The sequence below is a fragment of the Neofelis nebulosa genome, chromosome 7 (genome assembly GCF_028018385.1).
Source record: "Neofelis nebulosa isolate mNeoNeb1 chromosome 7, mNeoNeb1.pri, whole genome shotgun sequence".
NCBI lineage: Eukaryota > Metazoa > Chordata > Mammalia > Carnivora > Felidae > Neofelis > Neofelis nebulosa.
The window spans coordinates 42,914,382-42,940,798 of record NC_080788.1 but is presented as its reverse complement, the minus strand read 5'-3'; the positions used below and the strand labels follow the sequence as shown (position 1 = coordinate 42,940,798).

The window sequence follows — 26,417 nt, the reverse complement described above, 5'->3', positions numbered from 1 at the left end:
CACAGTCCTGTCTGTGCATGTCTCTTGTGAATTGACCTCCACAGCATAACGCAGCAAACTGCTGTGGCACTTATGCTATCTTATCATTACACTCCCTGTGAGCGGCCACCTCCCAGTGACCAGACCCTTGTCCCCTGCAGGTCTACCATCTTGCAGCAGCAGTTCAATCGGACTGGAAAGGTGGAACACAGCTCCGTGGCACTGCCCGCCGTGATGCGCTCAGGCTCCAGTGGGCCCGAGACCTTCAACGTCGGCAGCATGCCCTCCCCGCAACAGCAGGTCATGGTTGGGCAGATGCACCGAGGCCACATGCCCCCGCTGGTGAGACTTCCCCCACGCCTGCCCTGCGCGTCAGTGGGCCACCTCTAATGTGGGGGGGGGGGGGGTGGCGGGACACCAGCCCTGGCGATAGCTTGTGTGTGTCATCGTGTTCTCACTAACTCCCATCTGAGCCATGGCTCTTCAGCTGTGCCGTCCTGACGCCTGACTCCCCGGTGCTCCTGTTAAACCAGATGCTTCGGGGCACCTGGGGGGCTCAGTCGGTGAAGCGTCCAACTCTTGATTTCAGCTCAGGTCATGATGTCATGGTTCGTGAGATGGACTGGCATGGGGCTGTGCGCTGATGGCCTGGAGCCTGCTTGGGATTCTCTCTTTCTCCATCTCTCTCTCTCAAATAAATAGAAAGGAAGGAAGGAAGGAAGGAAGGAAGGAAGGAAGGAAGGAAGGAAGGAAGGAAGGAAGGAAGGAAGGAAGGAGGGAAGGAGGGAAGGAGGGAAGGAGGGAAGGAGGTGGGTAACTCCCTGATCACAGGTGTCCTCTGGGGCTGGAGAACAGCCATGACCTCTCCACATGACTGGTGATTCAGAGCTATAGAACCCTGGTTCCCTGCCTTCACAGCATCAAGCTGCTAACTAGCCCAGGTACCCCTTAGAAGGTCTTAGAAATAGACCAGGTCTGTAGTGATCCACACTTTGCCCTGAGTGAATTGTTGCTTCTTCTCCTGCTGCTGGTCTGGTCTGCCTTCTCAAGGAATCATGTGCTTCTGGGGAAGAACTTGTTAAGAGCTGAAAAGCCTATAAGCTCAGAAGAAATTTGACTCTGAAGAAGCCCGTTGACTATGGGTTTTGGGTGGAATCTGTCCTTATTTACTAAGAACAGTTCTGTGTGTAACGTGTGTTTCCTATGTTTGAGATCTTTTGTCCTCAGTACTCAGAGTGGGGTAGCTTCCCTGCAAGAATTCTTTCTGGGCTTTTTGTCACCTAATTAAGCTCCACACGCTCCTGATCACAACCTCTGTATTGCAAACACCCATATCAAGCATTCCGTTGATACAATCAGACCCTTGCTTGAAATGGGACGCGGTTGGGGTTGTTGAGACCCACCGTGAGCCACTCTCTCTTGAGCCCAGAGTTCAGTGTGGCCTTGTTTTGTATAAAGGGTAGTGTCAGTTCCAGCAGCCAAGGTATGACTGCCCTGTGGTCATCTGCCTTTGCAGACCTCGGCCCAGCAGGCTCTCATGGGGACTATCAACACAAGCATGCACGCTGTCCAGCAGGCCCAGGATGACCTCAGCGAGCTGGATTCACTGCCACCCCTAGGCCAGGATATGGTGAGTATTGTTCGTGGTTGTCAGTTCCGTGTCTCTGCCCTGGCAAAAAAGCTGGGTGTTTCATTCTGTCTGCATTCACCTCCAAGAAGGGGAAGTGGAAACCTAGGGTTTGTTTTTTTTTGCTTTTTTGTTTTCACTATATTGAGGCTTTGTAGTGGGGTGGTACCCACAGGAAGAGAATCGTGGGGCCAAGAACTTGAACTCTGGAATCAAGTGATCTGGGCTCAAATCCCAGCTCCACTGCTAGTGTCTATGTGAATCCAGGCAACTAAGTCTCTCTAAGCCTCCGTTTTGTCATACATGCACGGGGTCCTTGTGAAGACGTGGTAGACCCGTCGTGTGTGGCGTTCTTAGCACACTACCTAACACACCGAGCTCAACAAGTATGAGCTGTTAGGTCGGTGCTTCTCAGACGTTAGCCTGCATCAGTCACCTGGAAAGGCTTGTTAAAACACTTTGCTGCGCTCCATGTCTTTTTTTTCTCACTCTGTAGGTCTGGGGAAGGGCCTGAGGCTTTGCATTTGCAACAAGTCCTCAGGTGCTCTGCTGCTCTCTGAGGACTGTGCTTCCAGAGCCACTGCCTTAGTGTTCAGCTTTCAGTAGGGCGGGGTAAATAGCTGCCTTTCTGTAGGCAGCACGAAATTCTCTGGCCTGTCCCTACTCAAATGGTGGCCCATGGACCAGTGGCATTGGCAGCACGTAAGATCTCTTGAGAGGTGTGGAATCTGGGGCCTTATCCCAACCCTCTGAATCAGGAAACTCATGTTAGTGGAGGTCCCAGCTGTTTGATGTGCACATGAAAGTTGCTGAAGGACTAGCACTGCCATTCTGTGCCCTGCTTTGCATATTCCAGTTATCTGTAGGAGCTTAAAGTTGGTTCAGACTTGAGCTTTGAGGCTAAAGGCTGAGGCCCAAATCAATCCATGTCATTGAGAGCGGGGCCTGCTTTTTTCATCTCCCCAGGTGGTTCTAATGGGCAGTCATGACTGAAAACCACCGATTTAGGACAGACAGGGCCATCATAGCCCAGAGCCAAGTGCAGTATTTAGCCTCGTGTTGGCCAGCAAGCATAACTGCCCTCTAAGTCCTTCCTGTGCACTGTGTTTTCTCACTTGCATACTTGTATACCTGCAGGTGCAATTGTACTCAGTGTTTTGTCTCCCAAGTACCTGAGATCATTAAACATTTTGCAAGGGGAAACTCCAGACTAAAAATACATAAGGCAGACACCCTTCCATATCCAGCACTATTGTGAGAAAGTTTTAAAATATTTGGACTTGGGGGGCGCCTGGGTGGCGCAGTCGGTTGAGCGTCCGACTTCAGCCAGGTCACGATCTCGCGGTCCGTGAGTTCGAGCCCCGTGTCGGGCTCTGGGCTGATGGCTCGGAGCCTGGATCCTGTGTCCGATTCTGTGTCTCCCTCTCTCTCTGCCCCTCCCCCGTTCATGCTCTGTCTCTCTCTGTCCCCCAAAAAAATAAATAACGTTGAAAAAAAAATTTTTTTTTAATATTTGGACTTGGGCACCTGGGTGGTTCTGTCTCTTAAGCCTCTGACTTTGGTGCGGGTCATGATCTCACGGTTCGTGCTTTGGATCCTGTCTCCCTCGCTCTCTGCCCCTCCCATGCTGACACCCTCTCAAAACAACACAATTTTTTTTTAAATGTAAAATATTTGGACTTAACATTGTTGCTTTACCAATTTTTAAAGAACTAGTATACAAAAAAATATTAGTGCTGGACATATCCTAAATCTCGATGAATATTTTGGGAATGTTTTGGGAAGCAAGTCAGCATCTGATGTTACCACAGGGTCATCCTTATGAATGTAAACGATCATTTATTGGCTAACCTCAGAAATGTCAGGAAATAGAGAATTTGCTATTTATAGCTTCTAGTGAACATAAAGTCGAAGATCTGGAAAGGTTTTTAAAGACCATTGAATTCCTACAGTAGAAGAAACGGGAGGCACAGGACATAGATGCTATTTGCCCAAGGTCATGTCTCTTGTTAGTGTTAGAACTGGGTCTAGAATAGAGGTCTTAACCCACCCACCCCAGGTCCTTACAGGACAGGTGTTGCATCTACACCCCATTCATGTTGTTAATAAAAGACAAATTTTCTGCTGACAGAGAACACCCATGAGCTGAAATACCCTAATTCTCACCCTGCTCGCTAAAAGTGTAGGTGGAAATTATCAACAATTGTTCGTGCTGATGTGCAATATTATCACGAGACATTAATTATTCTTATTTTTTACTGAATTTACCTAAATAAAACCATGTAGAATTTTTCTAAGATCCTAAAAGCTAAAGAGAAAACAGTGGAAGAAACCTGGAGAACTCCCATGCCATCCAGCATCAGTGAATGATCAAGAGGCCTGTGAAGGGCATGGCTGACTTCTGGGCCTCTTTGGTGCCGGCCCAGTAACCAGAGTATAGACAAAATCTTGGTATTGTTTTATAGCGTGACCTCTCTGGTGTCCTGAGCAATCCCATGCCTATAGTGACTGTGTCATGTACTTGTCTGCTTTTGCAGGCGTCCCGGGTATGGGTTCAGAATAAAGTCGATGAATCCAAACACGAAATCCACTCCCAGGTCGATGCGATCACAGCTGGAACAGCTTCAGTAGTTAACCTCACTGCCGGTAAGTCTCTGAGGGCTTTGTGATGTGGTTTGCTTCTTAAAAAAAGGACTCTTCTTTGATTGAAACAACAGATTTTCATATAATGAGAGGCTGGTCTATTTTTAGGCACACTGAGTGCTTCAGGCAGTTTTTTGCACTGACCCAGGAGAAAGGTGGGGAACATCTCATTCCTTTCCATAGATATCATGCATCCTTCAAAAAGCACTTACATAGCTCTCCTCCTTGTTCATCAGCATGATGGACGTGCCTCAAAGTGTATGGAGACTAGTATCTCCCTTCTGGGGCTTACAGTCTAAAACTGGCTTTGGATGAATGGACCCATCACGTGTGCCTCCTTCTGTCTTGTGGCACAGCGTGACTCCCACCTTGCGCTGTCAGGTGAGAGCCCAGAAATGTCTCGGCCTCATGATGCAGCATTTCAATGCTTCAGGAACAGAACTGACCGGCCGAAGCTGCTGACACGGACCTAACGGAAAGGGCCATGGGATGCCAAGACCTGGGGACTATGCCAGTGCTCGTGCTCAGTATTTCAGCTTAGGAGGCCTTGGGGCAAAAGATTTGGGAGAGGCAGCACCTCGGAGACAGGAAGCCATGTGTCTCCCTGTTTGCATCCAGCTTTGTGTCCGACTCCTGCACAGTGCGGGCTGATGCCATCGCCCATCTGGGCTCTCCTCACCCTTCACCACCCTCCCTTCTCTGTCCCAGGTGACCCTGCAGACACCGACTACACAGCAGTGGGATGTGCAATCACCACCATTTCTTCCAACCTGACGGAGATGTCCAAGGGCGTGAAGCTTTTGGCAGCCTTGATGGACGACGAAGTGGGCAGTGGGGAGGACTTGCTCAGAGCCGCGAGGACCCTCGCGGGGGCAGTGTCAGACTTGCTTAAAGCTGTGCAGCCTACTTCTGGAGAGGTGAGCTCCTGGGGCACACGGTCACCCAGGTCCTGGGTGGCAGGTGCCACCTTGAGTGCTACAGGGCTGTTGCTCCCTGAGCTGTTCCTTCCATCTTGATGGGGCACGTTACCAAATTGTGGGGCTTAGAGTTGGTGAACTGGGTACGGAATCTGTAGTTCAACTTTTGGGAGTGGTTGAGCTCTTAGTAGGAAATTTCCCTTTCCCCTCACCCCGGGGTACTTGATCAGATACAACTTCAGAAGCTAACACATATGGTCAATACACATTTAAAAGGGATACAAGTTTGTGCCCTAATTTCCATAAAGTGCCTATCACCTCCCTACCCGCCGAGCAGAACTCATTGATTGAACATTTCAAGTCTATCTACCTGTTGCTGGTTTATAAGACATCAGGCCCTTCCTTGCACAGATTGTACCAGGGTATTTAGGTCTCCCATCTGGCAGACGGTCTGAGACTCTCTTGTAGGTGAGCCAATCCTGAGGGGCTAGCTGTCTGATGGCACTTTCGAGGAACTGCATTTTCGTTCCAACCAGTGTGTGCTCTTTGTTTTAGCCTCGACAGACAGTTTTGACTGCTGCTGGAAGCATCGGACAAGCCAGTGGGGATCTTCTGAGACAGATCGGAGAGAATGAGACTGATGAGCGATTCCAAGTAAGATATCTGCAACCCATAATTTTGGAAAGGAGTCTAAGCGATGGTCTAGACCCACATGGGGAGAAGGTGTGAAAAACCAGATCTTCAGTGGGCTGTCAAGAATAATTTTGAGATGGCTTACATTGGGAATGAGGTCACTGTTAATTTTTTTAAAGAAATTTTTAACTAAAAAACTCCTTTCACTTACGTATCCGGCATCATCACTGTAAAGCACTTACTTAGCTATTCTTGCTAGTCTGGATGCCGGGCATTCATTAAACACAAAAGCGGAGGGAATAATGTCCTGAACTCCCTTGTGTCTGCCATCCAACCTCTGTAATCATCGACTCATGGCCAGGCTTGTTTCATCTTCTGGGAGCGGTTTTTAAGTAAATGAGCCCAGAGTCGCCATGGGAGGGAGAGTGTGGACTCCCATACACTTAGCTTTGTTGCCCCCCCTCTTTGTATCCAGAGGTGGGTCTGTTGTCTGTGTCATAGCCCAAACCAGCATGACGGGAAAGCCTTTTTTTTTTTTTTTTTTTTTTTTGTCACTCTTGTTCAATACCAAGGATATGTGCTGTTTGTCCTCTGGTGCACAGCTGTAGCCACTGTTGGCAGCTGGCTTGATGTGCTGCCAGCTCAGACTGGAGCTCAGCTTGTCTGCCTCTGTTTCTAGCCACCACAGATGAGGGGAGCTTCGGGCTACGATGAGCTGGGCCTCTCACATACTCATGGGCACATGCCCTCCATGCCTTTCTCCTTCTCTGACGTCCTCATTTTGAGTAGTACATAACTCCATTCTGTTGAAACCTAATGGTTCGAGCCCAGGTTCTCTGGAAGAATTACACAGCATTCAGAGGAAAAAGATCATTCAGCTTTACAGTAGCATTCAAGTTTCTTAATTCACGAGTGCCGATTCAGCTTGCCATTTCATCCAGAACTACCAAACTGCATCTACACAAGATGCATCGGTTACACTAAGACAGGGTTGTGCATGTTGGGATACACGGAACGTGTACCTGCATCCGTAGATGTAGCTGTCTCCTACTTTGCACATAGTTGCGATGCTGGGACCATAGGACTCATTCATGTTCTATCTACAATGCAATAAGACAGTCAGCGCTTAAACACTGAAGTCATGCTGGAGGGTGAGACCCATAATGGGTGGTAACAGTATTCTTGGAAGCCATTTCTAGGCTGGGATGGCCAGTAACGACTTCACTTGAAAGAGAATTTACTCCAGACCACATAAATATATCCCACTAAATTCAAGCAAACACCCTATCCTGCCTTGGCCTTGGCTAAACCCCCCACCTGCGCTTGTCTTGGGCATTGATTGTTTTATTAGCACAGGTAATTCTTGGTAGGCAGGGACCTACTTAGGAATTGGGTAAGTATGAGATTCAGCTGTTGGTGTACTAGGCTTAATTATCTTGAGGTGCTCAACTTTCTTTCCTCAAAAATATTACTGCTTTCCCCAGAGTGTTTGGCAAGGTGGAGAAGCAAGTCACAGTTCTTCCTGAGATCTTTCATGCATCCTTGTATTGTTGAAGGCTTTCTCTCTTTTCTTTCTCTCTTTGACAGACTGTTACACTGTCATGTATAAATGCCAACTCTGCTCCCTGTCGTTTGTTTCTATTTAGAGGTGCTAGGAAAGCAGGTTCACGTTCACAGTAAGGTCCTGCAGACTTTCTTACCAGTGAAAGGCCTTACTTTACTGCTTTCCATTTCTGTAAGGTCTCTAGGCAAACATCAGTGTAGTAAGGTGATCCTGTAACCTCTTGGAGTTAGGAGTAGCCCCTGGCTTTCTGACATTGGATTTCTTATGCACTATTTTTCTGATTCTTGAGATCTTATCTCAGAGCTTTTCTTGGGTTCTCAATGTACTGCATGTTCCCAGAGTTAACAAAGATTTATTTTACACGGGCTACATAATAGGGGTCTTGTTGAAAGGTTTGACAAAGGCCTTGTCAGCAACTGTAGCTGTAGTATCACGTTCTTTTTCTAACTGTATTTTTTTTGGACAAAATTAATAGGAAGAACAGGATTTCTTTAAATGAGTCTAACAAAGCCCTTTAGAACAATCGTGAGCCTACATGACCAAATCTTGGTCCCTGTGTGAAAAGACAAATTCATATCAAGCGAAAGAATACTGTGACCTACTTTGGAAAGATTTTTTTTTTTAATCTTGTGAATAATTTGTGACATTCAAGTTGAGTGTGCACTGAGCATTGAAATAGGTGCTCAAGAACTGTAACTTAGGCCATGTTGGGAGCAATTTCCAAAAGTTATGTGGCCAACAAGTGCCAGTCAGATCCCAAAAGCATCTTCACTTTTTGGCACCTCAGGCCTTGCTTTTTCCTTGGACATTCAACAAACCTTTTAAAAAAAGAAAGATAAAGACTGAACTAAACTGTTCCTTTAAGACTGTTTGTTTTTGTCCATTTTAAAATCTGCATATGTGGTCATTTTATGGGTTTCTGATTTCCCTGGATAGCATGTAGTTTTTGCTCTGTGTAAAATTGTACAGGGTGAACACCCCTTTCAGTATATCTTCCTGTAAAACGTCTTCTTGTAAAGACTGTTTGGTTGCCCTTTGCATTCAGAATCAAAAGTGCTTTTCATTATCTGATGAATTAATAAAGACTACTGACCACATTTCCTCTGGGAGAAAGCCTGGACATATTCGTTCAAAATAAAAATGGCTCATATATTTGGGATGTGTTTGGGAAGGCATTTCCAAACCAAATAAACTACCTTCACTATTCAAAGAAAAGAAGCAAATTAAATGTAACAGTGATTATTCTTCAGGCCACACAGATGGGTGACAAATCTGGTGGGCTGAATCAAAGGATTCTCCACCCTGCAGACAGAGTGCCTTTTTGTTGAGTTGAAGCATGAACTGATACACAAAGGCTCAAAGCTCCTTGCATCTTCAGTGAGGTCGTAGCTTATAGCTAGTTTATTTATGTAGGCTCCCTTTCCACTTTTCATAATAATTTAATCCCTGTCCAGAAGACTACGGAACACTGAGAATAACTTACGTTCAGAGCACTCCTTGGCTCTTGAGCTGTAGGTAATGTCTGTGCATGTCCAACATTGCCCTCTGGAGGCAGAGATGTGGCTGAATTTTTGATAGTAGCTTGGATCTTTGTGCAAAATGGAAATCCAAATGATAAATTTTTGCGTGACAGCAGGGCATGATGACTTGGAGGCCATGAATTCTATCCTTCCTACAGTATGTTGTATTTATGGCTTCTGGATAGATTTCCAGCTTTTCCTGATCTGCATCAATCACATATTCAAGAGACTTAAGACTTTCGGTGTTGAAGTACATGAATGTGAATCAGTGGTTAAAATACAAACTCTCCCCTCAAATCAACCTATTCTAGATTTAAATCTTTGTTCCTTAATGCATAGGAGACTGTGTAGCTAGGATGCAAGTCTCTTTCTTGAATTACATCTAAGGTAAGTTGACATTTCAGAAAAATAAATGGAAAGAATATTCTCATGAAGTACTGGAAAAAAAAAAGTTCAAATGGAATGTCAATAAAATGTTTCATCAGACACCGCATTTCATTTCTAGGCTGTGAAGGGTGATAAAAAAAAATAGTAAATGCCTGTTTTTTTGTTTTTTTAATTCTCTTTGTAAATAGGATGTTTTAATGAGTTTGGCCAAAGCTGTAGCCAATGCTGCCGCCATGTTGGTATTAAAGGCGAAGAATGTCGCCCAAGTAGCTGAAGACACGGTCCTACAGAACAGGGTGATTGCCGCTGCCACCCAATGTGCCCTTTCTACCTCTCAGCTGGTGGCGTGCGCCAAGGTAAGCCAACTGGCACCCCTGGCCCTTTCGTCAAAGTGTCACGTGCTCTCGTTTGCCCCCAGTCACTGGGGGAAAACAGGCAGAATTTGTTTAAACTGTCTGAGGCTTAGAGCTTGCTTAGGTGTTGTCTCCAAGGTGACATGACAGGATTTTGGCAATAACTGCCCAATTGTGCATTCATCCCAAGTTCTTTCCCCAAGTCCTCAGGCACTGGGATGTCTCGGTGTCTCATTGCCATTTCTACTTGAAAACTGCCATGTGTCCCCCTTGAAATTCTCAGTGTGTCCTGTTTACACCTGCACACCAAGGGTTCTTGCATTGTACAAGAAGGCAGTACAGTGTCACGAATGGGTTTGTAAATAACGTGCACATTTGGGGGAGCCCTTTTGCACTGCACAGTGCAAGACTGACGGTAATCAGGATTGAGTTCATTGTTGTCACTCACGATGTGCACACTCCAGCTGTTAAACTTCACCTCGTTCAGCATATCATCCCCAGTTTATGGAAGGGAAACCGAGGCCTCTAAGGCTTTGTAAGTAGCTTGCAGCCACAGGAATCATTAAGTGGCAGAACTGGGGTTATCTCAGGCCTGTTTGCTTTCACGTATCCTTTCGGCACCATGGCATGTTGATGCGTCAGAAGATGGGATGTGTCCATTTCTCAACTTGATGACCTATCATATTCTATAGATCCGTGACTGGCTTAGCCCACCATTTCCTGTCCTCTGGTGGGATTTGCAGTGTGAGGCAGATGTGTTGATGGTATCGCTCCTCCTTCCCTTGTACACTGTTAAAGTACCCACAGAAAAACAGACAGAATCCCCCTGTTCTTTAAAGTACTGTGAGGTACAGAGTTGCAGGTACCTCTGGAAAAGAAATACAATCCTGTTAGTCTTGTTATCCTAAGTCAGAGGACTCAACCTAGAGGTTCCTAAAAGGAGAAGCTATGCCATAAACACCAGAAATTTCTCTCTGTGGAAGTAGTTCATACTATAGTTACGTATCACCAGTGAAGATAACAGTTGTCGGGCATCAAAAACCACCAAGATAGGGTGAAATTGTGAGGTAGAAGAAATCTCAGTGATGGTACACTTTAAACCCTGGTGCTCTGAGTAAGGACCCAAGGCCCCGAGCTGGAGGGGCCTCGGTGGAAATGCTAGTGTGGGGTGGGGACTGAGAGCTGACCCTCGGTGCCCAGGACCTGCTCCTATCTCCCTCTAGGTGGTGAGCCCCACCATCAGCTCCCCCGTGTGCCAGGAGCAGCTGATCGAAGCAGGGAAGCTCGTGGACCGCTCGGTGGAGAACTGTGTCCGTGCCTGCCAGGCGGCCACCGATGACAGCGAGCTCCTGAAGCAGGTCAGCGCGGCGGCCAGCGTGGTCAGCCAGGCCCTGCACGATCTCCTGCAGCACGTGCGACAGTTTGCCAGCCGAGGCGAGCCCATCGGCCGCTACGACCAGGCCACCGACACCATCATGTGTGTCACCGAGAGCATCTTCAGCTCCATGGGAGATGCTGGTGAGGGGCGATGCTTGGGTGGACGGGTCAGCTTGGGGTTCCCCGATGGTCATCATTGTAACAAGAAAGGTGACGGTCACCTGGAAAGGGCAAGGTGTCATGAGCTTCTTTCGGAGACTTCGTCCCTGAGCCTGGGAGAAAGATGGAAGTCTCCCGGTTTGCCCATCCATAGCAGCCCTTAGAGAGTTAATTAGGCTTTTTAGCAAATTCTTAGCAAATTCCTTTTGTTCAAAAACCTCCATGTTGGATTTGGCCTGGTAAAGTCAAGGTAGCCACAGGAGATAAGCCTGAAGCTTGGAAGGATAAATGTATTCTGCTCACAAGTCCCAAAGAGAAAGCTACCACATGCCTGCAGGGTCACAAGGGTTTGGTCACAAGGGTTTGGTCAGGTTGCAGAAGACAGGAGTGAGGGGAGGAGCTTAAGCTCTATTCTTTTTTGGGATTTTGATTGGGAAGGCAGGGCAGGGGAAACTGCTTGGGGCTGCTTAGTTTGAAAATCTTCAGCAGGCTCTGTGCTCTACAGGTGATCCTCAGTTGCCTGGCATCGGGCCATAGGATGATTGAGGCCAGGGATATTGCCTCCAGGAGGGTACTGGCCAGATAGAGGGGATGTGGTTCTAAGCTAAGGTCAGTTTGCATATCAAAGGCGTGCTCCTGGCTGGACTTTTGCTATCTCTAAGAATTGGCTAGCCTTCAGAAGGGCAGTGTCTCTTTAGCCAGCAAGGTTTCTTTAAGATGTCAAATGTCAGGATGTACAAAAAATTTAAAAATATGTACCTTTCAGTCTATTAGTTGAAAGGTAAGTCTCCTGAGATCCAGCCCATCCCTATCCCATCTAAATCTCCAGACTTGGCAACTCACTGATTTCTGTTTTACGTTTCCAGAAATTTTCAATCTTCCTACAGTCACATGTTTGTGTGTGTTTGCATGCATGTGCGCATAGCGCTTTGTTTTCATATAAATGAAATTGCATTATTTATACTCTTAAACCTTTTTCTTTTAATGTGTCTTACAGATCTTTTTCATGTTGACCTATACACTCATCTTTTTAATGGCAGCATAATATTCTACTGAATGGAATTCTAGGATAATTTACTTAACGCATGATCTTGAAGCACATCTAGGTGGTTTCCAAGTTTTTTGGTTTGCTTCTTAGTTTTGCTTTAACAAAAATATTATTACAGTAACTATTTTTATAAAAGTATCTTGGTTTACTTTTGGGGATCTATGTAATTAGTGGAACTTCTGAGCCAATATATACGTATGATTTTTTTTTTTTTTTTTAACATATGGACTTGCTTTCCAGAAAGGTTCTACACTTTGTGACCCTGCCGGTAGTTTGTAAGATGTTTGTTTCCCTACTTCCTTGTCAGCACAGAGCCATATTTTATAGCAAGTGTTAGAAACAAACAAAAACTTGAACTTTTCTGTATCTTCCTTATGTGATTTAAGAAAATAGGAGTACTCTACACAATTTGGATTTTGTTGTTGTTGTTTGTTGTCTTTCTTTTTTAATAGATGTTTTATTTTGGAATATTTTCACATCTACAGGAAAAAAGTAGAGGTAATGCAGAAAGTTCTTATATACCCTTCCCAATTGCCCTCATTTTTAGCATCTTCCCAGGGCACCCATGGCACATTTGTCCAAACCAGATTAGCTTTGGTGCATAACTGTTAACTACGGACATTATTCAGGTTTCACCAGTTTTTCCACTCATGCCCTTTTATTGTCCCAGGATCCAATCCACGATACCTTGAATGTAGCACGTTTTGATTTTTTATGAAAGCTTTGTTTCCCCCTTAATGTTACAGTGGTGCGGCATCCTTCTCAAATGACCTTTGTGAGAGGAAAAATTCCCTTACATTCGAGTAGTTTTATTTTAAACGTTTACTCTTACATCCTTCCTACTTCTAAAGTAGATTTCAGTAAAATCACGGTACAGTAAAACCAAACAACTACTAATAACAAGATCAAAACTGGTGCCTGGAAGAAAAGAGTGAGCAAACAGAAAATTGATAGGGAAAACTCAGCCAAGACAAATCTTAGCAATTGAGCATGAATCTGGGGTCTGTGCTTCTTATTAGTGAGAGCCAAATGACACAGATACAGGGGATCTTGTGATACTATTCATCTGGAGTTAGGTAACATACAAATTCTTTCAAAGTTTAAAGATAATTTTTTGCCATTATGCACAATTTAAGGAGTTTTGGGTCAGTGATTCTTGAGCTAAATGATATTCACTAGATAAATATTTATTAAATCACATAACAAATCCACATAATTTTGTTCCCTGCCTTCTGTTTGTAAAGAGTTCCTCCTTGCTTAGTTGCGTCCTATTTACCCCTCTCTGTTCAAGATGGAACTTGGATGGGTTTGGGGTACACGATCCTAGTAGCCATAGGGAGTATTTTCAGTCCTGGGTCTAAGGACATAAGCCTTGCTTAGGACAGGAACTTGTGGTCTCCCTTCTTTCTGTCCCTCTTGCTAGAAGAGTGGAGACTGGACTGTGTGCTGCTTTTGAGCTTTAGAAAGCAGACAAACAGATGGCATCCTCAATCCCATCCCGTAGGTGAAATGGTGCGCCAGGCCCGGGTCCTGGCCCAAGCCACCTCAGACCTTGTCAACGCCATGAGGTCAGATGCGGAAGCTGAAATCGACATGGAGAATTCAAAGAAGCTCCTGGCAGCAGCAAAACTCTTGGCTGATTCCACTGCTCGCATGGTGGAAGCTGCAAAGGTATTATGTTGGATCTGTTCTATTGAAAAGTGAACATTATTAAGAGTTAGGATTTGGAAGGTGCCCTGAAGATAAAGAATGGCCAGCTGAGTGTGCATTTTTGTTGTTTAAAACCTATATGGTTTTGTAACATTTAACCTTGTTCCAGTGGGAAAGGAGAAGGGCATGGGACACGAGAATAACAGTCTTTAAGGGGAGCAGGGCTGACTCAGCTGTAGCCAACACAGTTCCTGCTTAGTGCGCACTCTCTCGCCATTGGGTTATCGCCATCGGCTTATTGCAAATGGTGGTGAATTTCAACTTGAGATCTTGAACAGCAGATTCACTTAGGCCTGTTTTTTGCCCGCAACCTTAGTATTACTTTGCCCTCCATTTGACTTCTCAACTAAACTGTCAAGATTTTACATAGTAGAGTGCTTCCTGCCTCACTGTTCTTCAAATGCCAGTAGCAGTCTTGAATGTTATATAACAGCTTGAATGAAGAGTTAAGAGTCAGCTTTTCTGCTTTTTGACGGTAATGCATTAGCATGATGCTTCTAAGAGCCAGTGATTCTTATCCCAGGGCTCTGTTTCAGAGCCCCCTCCCCCCTTCCCCGCTCCGCCCTGCCCATGAAACATTACAATGGAACGTGTCTCCATTCCACCCCTCCTGATTCACAAGGTCACTGGTGGGACTGTGCAAGTATGTTCCACAAGGGATTCTGATGCCTCCCTCTAGGTGAGAACTGTATTAAATGGATAAGGCTGTATTTTTCTATGTTCCTCTTTTGGTTATTAGGCAACTAGCATACGTTTTTGGTGGAAATGATAGAAAATGCATATAAATATAAATAAAATAAAAAGCATCTCCAGTTTCATACTCTCAGATAACACGTTTAATGTGTTTCTATGCATGTAAGATTCATTGAACGTCTCCACATCTTATCCTATCTCCCCAGCCTCCAATAGAATACCTTGTATGTGAATTCTTAATATGTTATGACACACAGTGAATTACGTAGACCTTCCTCGACTGACTCACCCTTGTAGTTCCTGAGGGACTGTGATTTCTTGGAGGTAACACGAATAGGATGAAGAGTAACCCAAGGAGAGGCAGCGTCTGAACTTGCTTCCTCTGTCCCCTGAGCCCTGTTTCAGCTGAGAAGTTAGGCCATTAACATCCCTTTTAGCCAAAAATATATATGACGGTTTCGTGCAGTGGTTAATTTCTTTATGGTTTTTACAAGTTCTGCCCCTTGTATTTCTAAGTCTAAACATAGCTCTTCTTTTTTTTTTTTAATTTTGTTAATGTTTGTTTATTTTTGAGAGAGAGGCAGAATATAATTGGGGGAGGGGCAGAGAGAGGGGGAGACACAGAATCTGAAGCAGGCTCCAGGCTCTAAGCTGTCAGCACAGAGTCCAACACCAGGCTTGAACTTGTGAACCATGAGATCATGACCTGAGCCAAAGTCAGACACTTAACCATCTGAGCCACCCAGGAACCCCTACACATAGCTATTTTAAAGTTTATTTATTTGTTTATTTTGAGAGAGAGAGAGAGAGAAAGCAAGAATGCAAGCACGCAAGCAACTAGGGGAGTGGAGCAGAGGGAGAAAGAGAAAATCCCAAGGAGGCTCCTTGCTCATCGTGGATGCAGAGCTTGATCTCAAGACCAGGATCATGATCTAGGCTGAAATCAAGAGTCGGACCCTTAAGTGACTGAGCCACCCAGGTGCCCTTAAACATAGCTATTTTAAGCAAACCTTCATGTTCACAAAAAATGATAGACTGAAAAGAACCTTAGTGTAAAATCTAATCAACCCGTGTTTGTTTTTTTTTTTTTTTAATTTTTTTTTTCAACGTTTTTTATTTATTTTTGGGACAGAGAGAGACAGAGCATGAACGGGGGAGGGGCAGAGAGAGAGGGAGACACAGAATCGGAAACAGGCTCCAGGCTCCGAGCCATCAGCCCAGAGCCCGACGCGGGGCTCGAACTCACGGACCGCGAGATCGTGACCTGGCTGAAGTCGGACGCTTAACCGACTGCGCCACCCAGGCGCCCCTAATCAACCCGTGTTTTACAAAGGAGAAAATTAAAACTCAAAAAGATTTTGCCTACCATCACATACTCAAGATTGAGCCAGGGCCAGTGTGCACATTGGTTTCTAGACGCACAATGCTCACCAGACCTTAATGCACCAAGTTACCAGAAATTTGTTTCTTTTAAGTATTTATTTTTAATGATTTATATCAGATGGGACAATGTTAAGTGGTTTCATAAATTCTTGTAGTTAAGTGTGGTGACTTTGTCTTCACGACGCTATTTTCATCTGCTGGATTTTGTTCAAAGCTGAAGAACCTGTTATAGTTAGAGCTCCAAGAAATATATTTAATGTGTAGGAAAAAAATACATTTCATAATCAGTAACTAAGATTCCAGACCAAGATTAGTACCGCATATCTAATGTACATTCCTCATGAAAGAGACGTTGCTAAGGAAGGATCCAGATGCCCACTTGAGAGTCAAGTGCAGAAATGGTTTCCTGCTGCTCAAAATACCAAAGGAAGGCTTGCATAGGAGTGGTCTAAACACCTGATGACCAAAAGAATAAAATGATTTTCCTAAACTCGCAAAAGAAGACAAAAGTAGCTGAAACAATCTTTCACATGTGAGATGCAAAAGTAGAGGTTTTTTTAGTTACTGAAACACAAAATCAAGGCTACTTAAAGTGGTTACAGTTTGAAAGAGTGGAAGATTCCCTTTGAAGGATTGCCAGAACACTTATGTCACAGATGTTAAAACTGTTGCAGCCAGGATGAATCCCTATTCCTTTTATAAATAGTTGAAAACAAATAAACGGGTTCTTGTAAATGGTCAATTTGGCAAGTTGGCCATTTGAAAAATGGAGACATTTGAAAATTGATTTTCAATGATTGGTGAGTTTCTTTCTGTTTCTGTCTCTGCCTTATGAGCAAATATTAACACCCTAAAGTGTTGATGAAAAGAAACTCATTCATCCCTATACATTTAGAGCCGGTCACAGAACATCCAGACTCAGAAAAATCTTGATTGCTGCTTCTCTTGCAGGTAGGAAAGGAAGGTTGGATGTGCTTTAAGTCTTGGTTGAATTAGTATGCAGTGAAGTTATATCCTCTTCCTACGTTACCTTTAGTCTTTTCCCTACTTCAGAATCCCACCCATCTAAATAAAATCCATTTTGAGGGGCCTGAGTGGCTCAGTCGGTTAAGTGTCTGACTCCTGATCTCAGGTCATGATCTCACTGTTCATGGGATCAAGCCCCACATTGGGCACAATGCTGAGCACTGGACCTGCTTGGGAGTCTCTCTCCCTCTGTCTCTCTGCCCCTCCTTCCTTCAAAATAAATAAACTTTAAAAATAAATAAATATAATCCATTTGCATTTCTCAGACACTTGAACCTACAGCAACACAGGGTGGCCATGGGCTGTGCATGGTGCCTTTCTCTTGCCCTGCCATGATCAGGGGCATGGGATATCTCTCATTACTTAAGTATAGTTGAGTACCATTTCTTCTTTGCTATACTTTCCAACTCAGTCTTTCTAGGTATGGTCTTTCCTGAACAACATTTCCTTATAGTATTGGGGATGGCATTCCCAGTCCCCCTGCTCCCTCTACCCCTTCCCCTGTGTCTATACTATATTCTCAGCCTGTTCACATAAACCCAGTGCCACAAGACAGGAAAATCTTTCCATAGTGACAAGCGTCTGTCCTGCCAGTTAATATAAAATTCTCCCCGAGAGATTGGGGCATGGGGGAGATTTATGTTAACACCTTTTAAACCATGGATAGCTGACCACAAGTCAATTTACGTGGATGGCCAAGGCTATGATCTCAAGTGCTTAATTTTTACCATTGGATTTCTACTGTTTACTGGTACAGCTTTGAAACATCCCCAGTAGATTTTTTGTCGTTAGGAGATAAACATCTTTATTGTAAAGATACTGCTCGAAGCATTTGCTTTCTCTTCCAGATCTTTTGTGTTACCGGGAAAAAGTTAAATTGAAGGCATGAGTTCAGCATCTGTGGCATGCTGTCCTCTGGACCTCTCAGAATCTCTGTTTTCTCCTTCTCAGGGGGCTGCAGCCAATCCTGAGAATGAAGACCAGCAGCAGAGACTGAGAGAAGCTGCGGAAGGTCTCCGTGTGGCAACCAACGCCGCTGCCCAGAATGCTATCAAGAAAAAAATTGTCAACAGATTGGAGGTGGGTAAAGAGGCTGGTTTCGTAGAATGTCTATTTTAGATTGCCAAGAGTTATTTGAAAGAATAACATGGGGCGCCTGGGTGGATCAGTTGGTTGAGCATCTGACTCCATAGTGGGTCATCATCTCACAGTTTGTGAGTTCGAGCCCTGCGTAGGGCTCTGTGCTGACAGCTTGGAGCCTGTAGCCTGCTTCGGGTTCTGTGTCTCCCTGTCTCTCTGCCCCTCCCCAGCTTGCTCACGCTCTCTCGCTCTCTCTCTCTCTCTCTCTCTCAAAAATGAACATTTAAAAAAATTTTTAAAGAAAGAATAACCAAATTAATAAGGCATTGCCCATATAAAGGAGGCTAAATCAAGATTAACGATCTAGTTTATTGGTTAAGGGACTTAGAAACAATGTGAAATGTTGGTTTAGGCACCTGGTACATTTAGGTTCAATGGCACACTAACAGTATATTCGAAAAACAACTTCAGCTCATGTTCTCAGTAAGCAAAGCCTTTTCTGAGTTGAGCATTCTTTTTTTTTTTTTTTTTAATGTTTATTTATTTTTTGAGAGAGAGACAGAGCATGAGCCAGGGAGGGGCAGAGGGAGAGAAGGAGACACAGACTCCAAAGCAGGCTCCAGGCTCTGAGCTGTCATCACAGAGCCCAACGTGGGGCTCAAACTCACAAACGGTGAGATCAAGACCTGAGCTGAAGCTGGATGCTTAACCGACTGAGCCAACCAGGGGCCCCTGCATTTAGCATTCTTGAATAGATTTCAATTTTTTTTTTGCAGCAGGAAATAGGAACTTTTTTCCCCTGGCGTTAAGGGTTGCCCATGTTCAGAAAGGACCTTTAGGTAAAAATTCCATACATATTTTGTCAGAGACAGTGACTCTTTCAGGACTTCCAGTAGAAAATAGAACCTTGGAAAGAGTGAAGAATGGGGATCCGGCTTCGGTGGAGAGGTGTGGATGGAGCAATAAGAAATATTTTGTCATTTTCAGAACATCTGTTTGGTGGGGAGGTGAGGGGGGTAGGAAATAGCACTAGGTGCAAACTCTGTAAGAAAACAAGTTTCTCTCATAAAGGCATACAGGAGACTCTTACACCAAAATTTGGGAGGTTGGAGGCCAAGAACCTGCCTGTCTGAGGAATCCCTCCATATGGTCTGGTGGATCCAGAAACAAAACCAGTCTCCTTCCAGGGGGATGGGAGTGAGCAAACCCACTTAAGTACTCTGGTGGGGAAGCCCAGGCCTTTCTGAAGGAAGGCTTCACATGGGTGGCAAGAGGAAAACCATGAGCACACCAGTGTTTCTGCTGCTTGCGGGGAAGAAAATGTTTCCCCCAAAACATTTAGACTGGATGCCGCTTATCAGTGCCATCGTGGTCATGGAATTAATGGTCCCTTCTCTTTTTGAGAAAGACAAATGAACACCGGAACTTGAGCTATCAAGTGTGACTGTCTTTCTCTCTGGTCCCAGGGAATGTAAACCAATGGAGATAACAGGGCAATTGTTAGACGAGGCTCGTCAGTGGCATTCAGGAGGCCGAGTCTGGGCCTGGAGTCCTCTTTCTTCCACGCGTGCAGCTGTTCTGTGCCAGCCTCTTAATGGTAGGGCAGATATAAATGTGCGTGTGTGTGCGATGGCCCGGCTCACCTACTATTGCTCTGTCCTCCAGGTGGCAGCTAAGCAGGCCGCAGCCGCTGCCACACAGACCATCGCCGCCTCCCAGAACGCAGCCGTGTCCAACAAGAACCCCGCCGCCCAGCAACAGCTGGTTCAGAGCTGCAAGGTGAGATTGCAGCCGCCCGAGCACCAGATCTGCTGGAGACCCCCCTGATAGCATTACAAGGCCAAGCGCCCAGATAATTCAGTTAAGACTAATCATCTGGGCCCCTAATGCAGTTTGCTCCAGCCCCTGTGTTCCAGGTACACACACATGCACACACACACACACACACACACGTGCACGCACATCTGGTTTTTGTCTCATAAGTGGATGCTCTCTGTTTGGAAGGAGAGTATGATGCTTTTTCCAGCATTGTCTTTCCTTTGCCTAGATTTTCTTTCTTTTCAAGAGACCGAATCAAGGAGGATCAATAACCAGGTCATTTTAGGGCTCTGCAATAGTAATGAAGCATTGAATTTCCAGAGGGCCTCTTTCCCTGTGAGAGGTGGGCCTTCAGCTTCAGTGCTTGCTGTGAGGAGAGTTTATTTCCTACTTTGCACGATGGCACCCTAAGGCTTGATGTTACCCTGTCTGGCCTCAGTGATGATGTGCTTCGGGGCTTTCTGTTGTTGCATGTTTTTTTCTGAGACCCAGGCCTTGATGGCATGTTGACTCCAACGTACTGCAAAGGGTACAGTGAATACCTTTGTTGCCACTTCTGAGGGCCTACGGGGTCTGCTCTTCCAGGAGTCCCCTGAAAGGTGCCAGAAATGACTTGGGATTGTGTAGCTATTGCCCTTGTGTTGGCAGTGTGCCTGACCGGAGTCTCCCAAAGGTCTTTGCGGTGAGCAGCGGGGGCTGGGTGGGCAGGTGTACTTGTGTTTAGGTTCTGAGAGTTGACTGCGCTCTGTCTGCTTTTTCACATCTCCTCTGTGAAACGGTTCACATGTGAGTGGTGTCGCCATTTCCACCTCAGAAGTGGCTTTGCTTCTGAGAACCACCCAGAGCCTTCCACGTCCTAAGCCTAGGTTCTCTGAGGCCAGCCCCTCACCAAGAAGCGAATGTACTCTGGCAGAGAAGTCTCAGCACTGGAGTAAGGCCCTGTCCTTGGGACTGTATGCAGAAAGACGGGGTTTTTCTGTGAGCCAGGCCCCACCAGAGGAGGAGAGGGTGTTTTCTGTTAGAGCCTCAATTCAGCCGCCAGCGTGGGTGAGAAAACCCTTCTTCACGAGCGCTTGCTACTCATGTCCAGGAAAATACTACAGGATGAAACACCCCTTGCCCCTTTTTGCGGAGACTGAAGATACTCAGTGTCTGTCTATCACTGTCAGGAAGGAAATCACTGTTTATCAGCTTGCAGTGCAGAGGGGAGAGTGGACCAGACTACGGGAGCCAGCCATCCTCAAGAGGATCTGAGGAAAATCTCTGGGAAATATTTGTTTTAACCTTTGCTGGAATGGGTTAAAAAAAAAAAAAATAGGTCGCCAGACTGGGGTACACTTGGGACCTTCTTCAGCAGTAGTGGCCACTGTGTGCTATGACCTTTGAGGACCTGGTCAGTCAGATGAGGAGTGCTCACTGAGGAGAAAACCCAGAAAAGGTAGTAGGCTGGTCTCCTAGGGCATTGTGGGAAATTGTTTCTTGAAGTGGTCTCACCTCAGAAACGGCTGCTTCTTCCTCCACCCTGGGCATTGGGGTTTCCAGTTTGAGAAATGAGAGGGCTACTCAATCAAAGAAGACCCATGGTGGCAATGAAAGGTCATGGACAGAATGCATCCCTGCTAAGTGAGGAATCAAAGCACTGACCTATGCTGGCACTTGAGTAGTTCTCTGAGTTTCTTCTCGTTGGGCATTGTGACTTGGGTTTCTCTGCCTGTGAATTGTAGAGACTTTTTGACCTTGGCTGTTAAGCTTTATAAGTGGTCATTAGCCACATTGGTATTAGTTGCAAGTGGGCAAATGCTTTTAAGACCACCTTAGAGAGATTCGTACCGTGCCTAAATGTATGAGGAGCTGAGGGTCGAGCGTGTGTGGGAAACAGCTACCCAGAGGCACTGGGTTAGGATTCATTGTTGGTAAGGACCCAGCTAGCTTAAAAGTGCTAGGTAAATCCAAGGCTTGTGATAAGCATTGCTCACATGGAATAGTGCATCCCCTAAAACATCCATCACTGGTGTCATTTTCCACCCTGTTTTGGTAATTCTCTATGCCGAGTGTGCTCTGTTTTAATTTTCCTTGCTTCCTATAGGCAGTGGCTGATCACATCCCTCAGCTGGTCCAGGGGGTGAGAGGAAGCCAAGCCCAAGCTGAAGACCTTAGCGCGCAGCTGGCTCTCATCATCTCCAGCCAGAACTTCCTCCAGGTAACAGGAGCATTCGCCTTGGTCACACCCAGAGTCCCCCATGGAGGTAGGAGGTGCCCTTAATCCTTAAGGAGAAGAATTACCCAGTGTCACAGCCACAGAGAAGTTTTTGCAGTAAGCAGACCTTGGAAGGCCTTCCCTTTGAATTTCCATTTTCAGGAGAGGTGGATTTAGCTTGGCAAAGCAAAATGCTAATATGCAGGGAAATTGCCCTGGGAGATAGCCCATAATCCATTTTTCTTGGGAGGCTCATCTTTATTTCTCCTCTGTGAGGGAAAACATGTAATAAGTTGCAAGTGTTGTTGAACAGCCTGGTACTAGATATAGCTCGAAGTTTGCAGGTTTCCAGAGAGTCTAATGCTATTATCCATGTACAAGGAAAAAAGAAGTGTTGAGTGCATCTTCTCTTAGTTAAGTGTTGGCAGTCTTTGTGGGCTAAGGGGTAGATTCATTTTAAAGAAAACAAAATGAGAAAAGTGGTGGGAAAACTCCCTCTTTACCTGCTTCTTGTCTTCAAATCCCTCAGCACTTCTGTCTGCTTGTATCTCTTGAACAGTTGCAGTGATCAGGCGATGTTCTTCCCTGTCCCTTTCTAGTTGAACCTGTCACTACAGGACCCAGTGATACATCTGTTGGGTTAATTTTTCAAGTGTCATGACTCCAACATGCAGAGACAGAATGTGAAAGTTTTAATGTTATTTCCTCACGTTACACCTACATGCAGACATACGTATTTTATGTATACATTTTTTAATTGGGATTTATTGTGTATAGACTCTTTGATTTTTATGTCAACATTTATATTATGAGCATTTAACATACAGCTATGGCTCTCCTTTGTTTAGCTATTTTATCACCCCTAGGCATACAGGTTGTTTTCAATTATTTGCCATCATAAACAACCGATGATAGGATAAAGGTCTTTATCTGCGCTCTACCTTTGTACCCATGTTGAATTATTTCCTAAGGATAAATTCCTAGAAATAGGATTGCCAATGGCTTATGTTTATCTTTGGGACATTGAGAATTGTGACTTGGACAGGTGTTTACCTTTTCATTCAGATGGTTGGAGGGCCTGGAGCCAGTTGTATTGTCCCTACTGCGGGCAGTCTTCTAGGGTAGTATGATAGAGCCATGTAGACATGTTCCAGGGTCCACTCTATCGCTGCTATTAGATTTCCTTTTTCTTTCGTTCTTTGAATTTTGCTATCATAGACACATCACATAGTTACAAAAATAAGGCAGAGTTAGAAATAAGTAGAAATGGGGGCAGCTAGGTGGCTCTGTTGGCTAAGTGTCTGACTTCTGCTCAGGTCATGATCTTGCCATCTGTGAGTTCAAGCCCTGTGTCAGGCTCTGTGCTGACAGCTCAGAGCCTGGAGCCTGTTTCAGATTCTGTGTCTCCCTCTCTCTGTGCCCCTACCCTGCTGGCACTCTGTCTGTTTCCCTCTCTCAGAAATAAGTAAACATTAAAAATTTAAAAAAAAAAAAAAAAAAGAAAGAAAGAAAGAAGTAGAAATAGAAATAGAATTGACCAGAAAGTTGCTACATTTTCAAGTTCATTCACACGTGTTGTCAAATTGTCCTTCTGGAAGGCTGAATGCATCTAAATTTCCATGTAGCAGTACGTGGAGCACATTTTCCAATACATCTTTTCCAAGTTGGGCATTCAAGCATTTAAAAAATATTTCATTGACAATTTCTCAGTGAAGTTCTTACCGTCTGATTTTTGCATTTCCTTGATAGTCACAATGCTAAATATTTCATGTTTCAGTTTTTGTTATTATGTGAAGTTATCTACTCACATCTCAGGCTGGTTTTTCTTTTTAAGTTTTTTTTTTTTTTTAACATGTATTTTTGAGAGACAGCACAAGCAGGGAAGGGACAGGGAGAGAGGGTGACACAGGATTTGAAGCAGGCTCCAGGCTCTGAGCTGTCAGCACAGAGCCTGTTGCAGGGCTTGAACTCACAAACTGTGAGATCATGACTGAGCTGAAGTTGGACACTTAACTGACTGAGCCCCCCAGACACCCCACAGGCTGTTTTTTTTAATGAATTCTCGTGAGTTATTTAAATATTAAAAGTATTAACTTCTGCCATTAATGTTTATTTTCTGACACTTAAATTGTTTCAGCTTTACTAAGAGAAATTTTTATAACGTCTATATTAAAACCCCTAAAAGTGTATTCTTCGGTCCAGAGATTGTACTTTTAAAGTTCTATACAAAGAAAATAATGAATGTGTGAAAAATTTTAGTTACAAAGCCGTTTATCATACCCTGGAAAAAATGGACACATGCCCAACAACACAGGATTGAGAAATATTAATAGATGCATACATTGAAATACTATACAGCTATTAAAAATATAGAATATGTGAAACAAAAAATTTGAAAAATAGAATAAAGAGGATGATCTTATTTTTGAAGATATATATGCATGCACATAGACATCCATGCATAGTGAAATTATATTCTAGGTAGTGAGATGTGATGTGACAGGTCATTTTGTTTTATTTTGTCTGCCCGTATCTTTTAAAGTAGTCTGTTAGGTATATTTCAGACACAGATTAAAGAGCTATTCTAAGAAACACAAAGAAATGTATTTAATAAACTCTGTCTGCAATCTGTTTTAATGGAAATTTCAAGCCAGTATCCTAATTTTTCCCCCTCTCAATGACACATGCTTCTTTCTTTCTTTCTTTCTTTCTTTCTTTCTTTCTTTCTTTCTTTCTTTCTTTCTCTTTTCTTTTCTTTTCTTTTCTTCTCTTTCCTTTCCTTTCTTTCCTTCTTTTCTTTCCTTCTTTCTTTTCTTTCTTTTTTCTTTTCTTTCTTTTTCTTTCTTTGTTTTCTTTCTTTTTCTTTCTTTATTTCTTTGTCTTTCTCTTTTTCTTTCTTTTCCTTGTTTTCTTTCTTTCTCTCTTCTTTCCTTCTCTTTTCTTTCTCTTTCTCTTTCCTTCTCTTTTTCTTTCTTTTCTTTCTTTTCTTTCTTTTTTTTTTCTTTAACATTCTTAGAATGTCCTGACCCTAGAATTGGGGTGGCAATTTTCAGGGATAGTCTAGATGATTTTACTCTTCCTTGTCATAGAGGAAAGTAAGTTCTGGCTTTGTTGTTTGGTCTGTGCTCTCGGACTCTTGCTGCTCAGGTGTCGTCTTACTTTCTGCTCCTCCCTTTACAGCCTGGAAGCAAGATGGTGGCCTCCGCCAAAGCCGCGGTGCCCACTGTGAGCGACCAGGCTGCAGCCATGCAGCTGAGCCAATGTGCCAAGAACCTTGCCACCAGCTTGGCAGAGCTACGTACCGCCTCGCAGAAGGCAAGTGGACCCTGTCCCAGCAGTTAGTTCATTGAGATGCCTTACTTCTGGGTGTGACCTGTGGATGACCCAGGACCTGAACATGGCTGGGCATGTTTCCTGGCAGAGGCGTCCGTTCCATTTGCTTGATGGGGATTCGCTTTTACGGTTTTTAGCTACTGTCGCCTAGACTTAGTTTATCACTTTCCAATTACACATGACTTGCATTAAACTATTGTAGGTTACATGCTCCCCACTCCCATGCCCTGGGACAAGCAATGGTCCATGTTTCACAACCTTAAGGGAGACAGGGAGTCATCAGTTTCTTGGTGCCAGGTAAATTCTCGGCCACAATAAGTGATTGCGTCTTGCAGGTATTATTTTGTGAACTTCAACTATTCAGGCAGCAAAATTACTCCAGGGAGCAGGGCAAGGGGGTCATTTATAGTATCTTTTTTGCCCTGAAATCTTTTTACACCTTACATGGAAGCATTCACCTTAACAAGGTCCTCAACAGAACAGAGTAAGGGATTAGTAAGTTTCTGTCTCTAGGACTTACTTACCGATAGACCTCAGTACTGTACTGTTTGATGTGTTATTAGCATGAAATTCTGGCATGAAGTCATTTTTCCTCACTGTAGCAATCCCTTTATAGAAACAAGAGGCCTCGTACATGAGAAAGGGAAGAAGGTTCGAAGCTGATTTGAATTCTTGTTATGAACAGTGTGCCTTATCACCAAAGAAAAATTTCCAGAGCTTTAGGATAATACTCAGTTAAAAAAAAAAAAAAAAAAATCTTGAGCTGTGTTTCTCAACCAGAGGTCCAAGGACCATCTGTGCTGAAGTCACCTGGGAGCATTCAGAATGCATGTTCCTGGGCCTCACCTGTGAGCAACTGAATAAGAGTGCCTGGACATAGAGCCTGAATTTGTACATTTTACAAGTTTCTTCAGTGAGCCTTAGAGTCATCCATACCTCAACTGCTCTGGAGCAATGAGCCTCAAAGTGG

General features: G+C 44.5%; 1 protein-coding gene across 8 annotated transcripts in view; it reads left to right on the top strand.

The window, feature by feature from the left end:
• TLN2 (talin 2) overlaps nt 1-26,417 on the top strand; it is a 441,711-nt gene that overhangs the window by 281,897 nt on the left and 133,397 nt on the right. For all 8 annotated transcript variants that reach the window (XM_058737523.1, XM_058737527.1, XM_058737519.1 and 5 more), the window contains 12 exons: nt 141-321; nt 1,496-1,609; nt 4,144-4,252; nt 4,958-5,166; nt 5,722-5,820; nt 9,459-9,626; nt 10,847-11,141; nt 13,712-13,878; nt 17,971-18,099; nt 19,765-19,878; nt 22,004-22,117; nt 25,295-25,429. In XM_058737523.1, the coding sequence (XP_058593506.1) occupies nt 141-321; nt 1,496-1,609; nt 4,144-4,252; nt 4,958-5,166; nt 5,722-5,820; nt 9,459-9,626; nt 10,847-11,141; nt 13,712-13,878; nt 17,971-18,099; nt 19,765-19,878; nt 22,004-22,117; nt 25,295-25,429 (1,834 nt within the window). The remainder of the gene's footprint in view (nt 1-140; nt 322-1,495; nt 1,610-4,143; nt 4,253-4,957; nt 5,167-5,721; nt 5,821-9,458; nt 9,627-10,846; nt 11,142-13,711; nt 13,879-17,970; nt 18,100-19,764; nt 19,879-22,003; nt 22,118-25,294; nt 25,430-26,417) is intronic.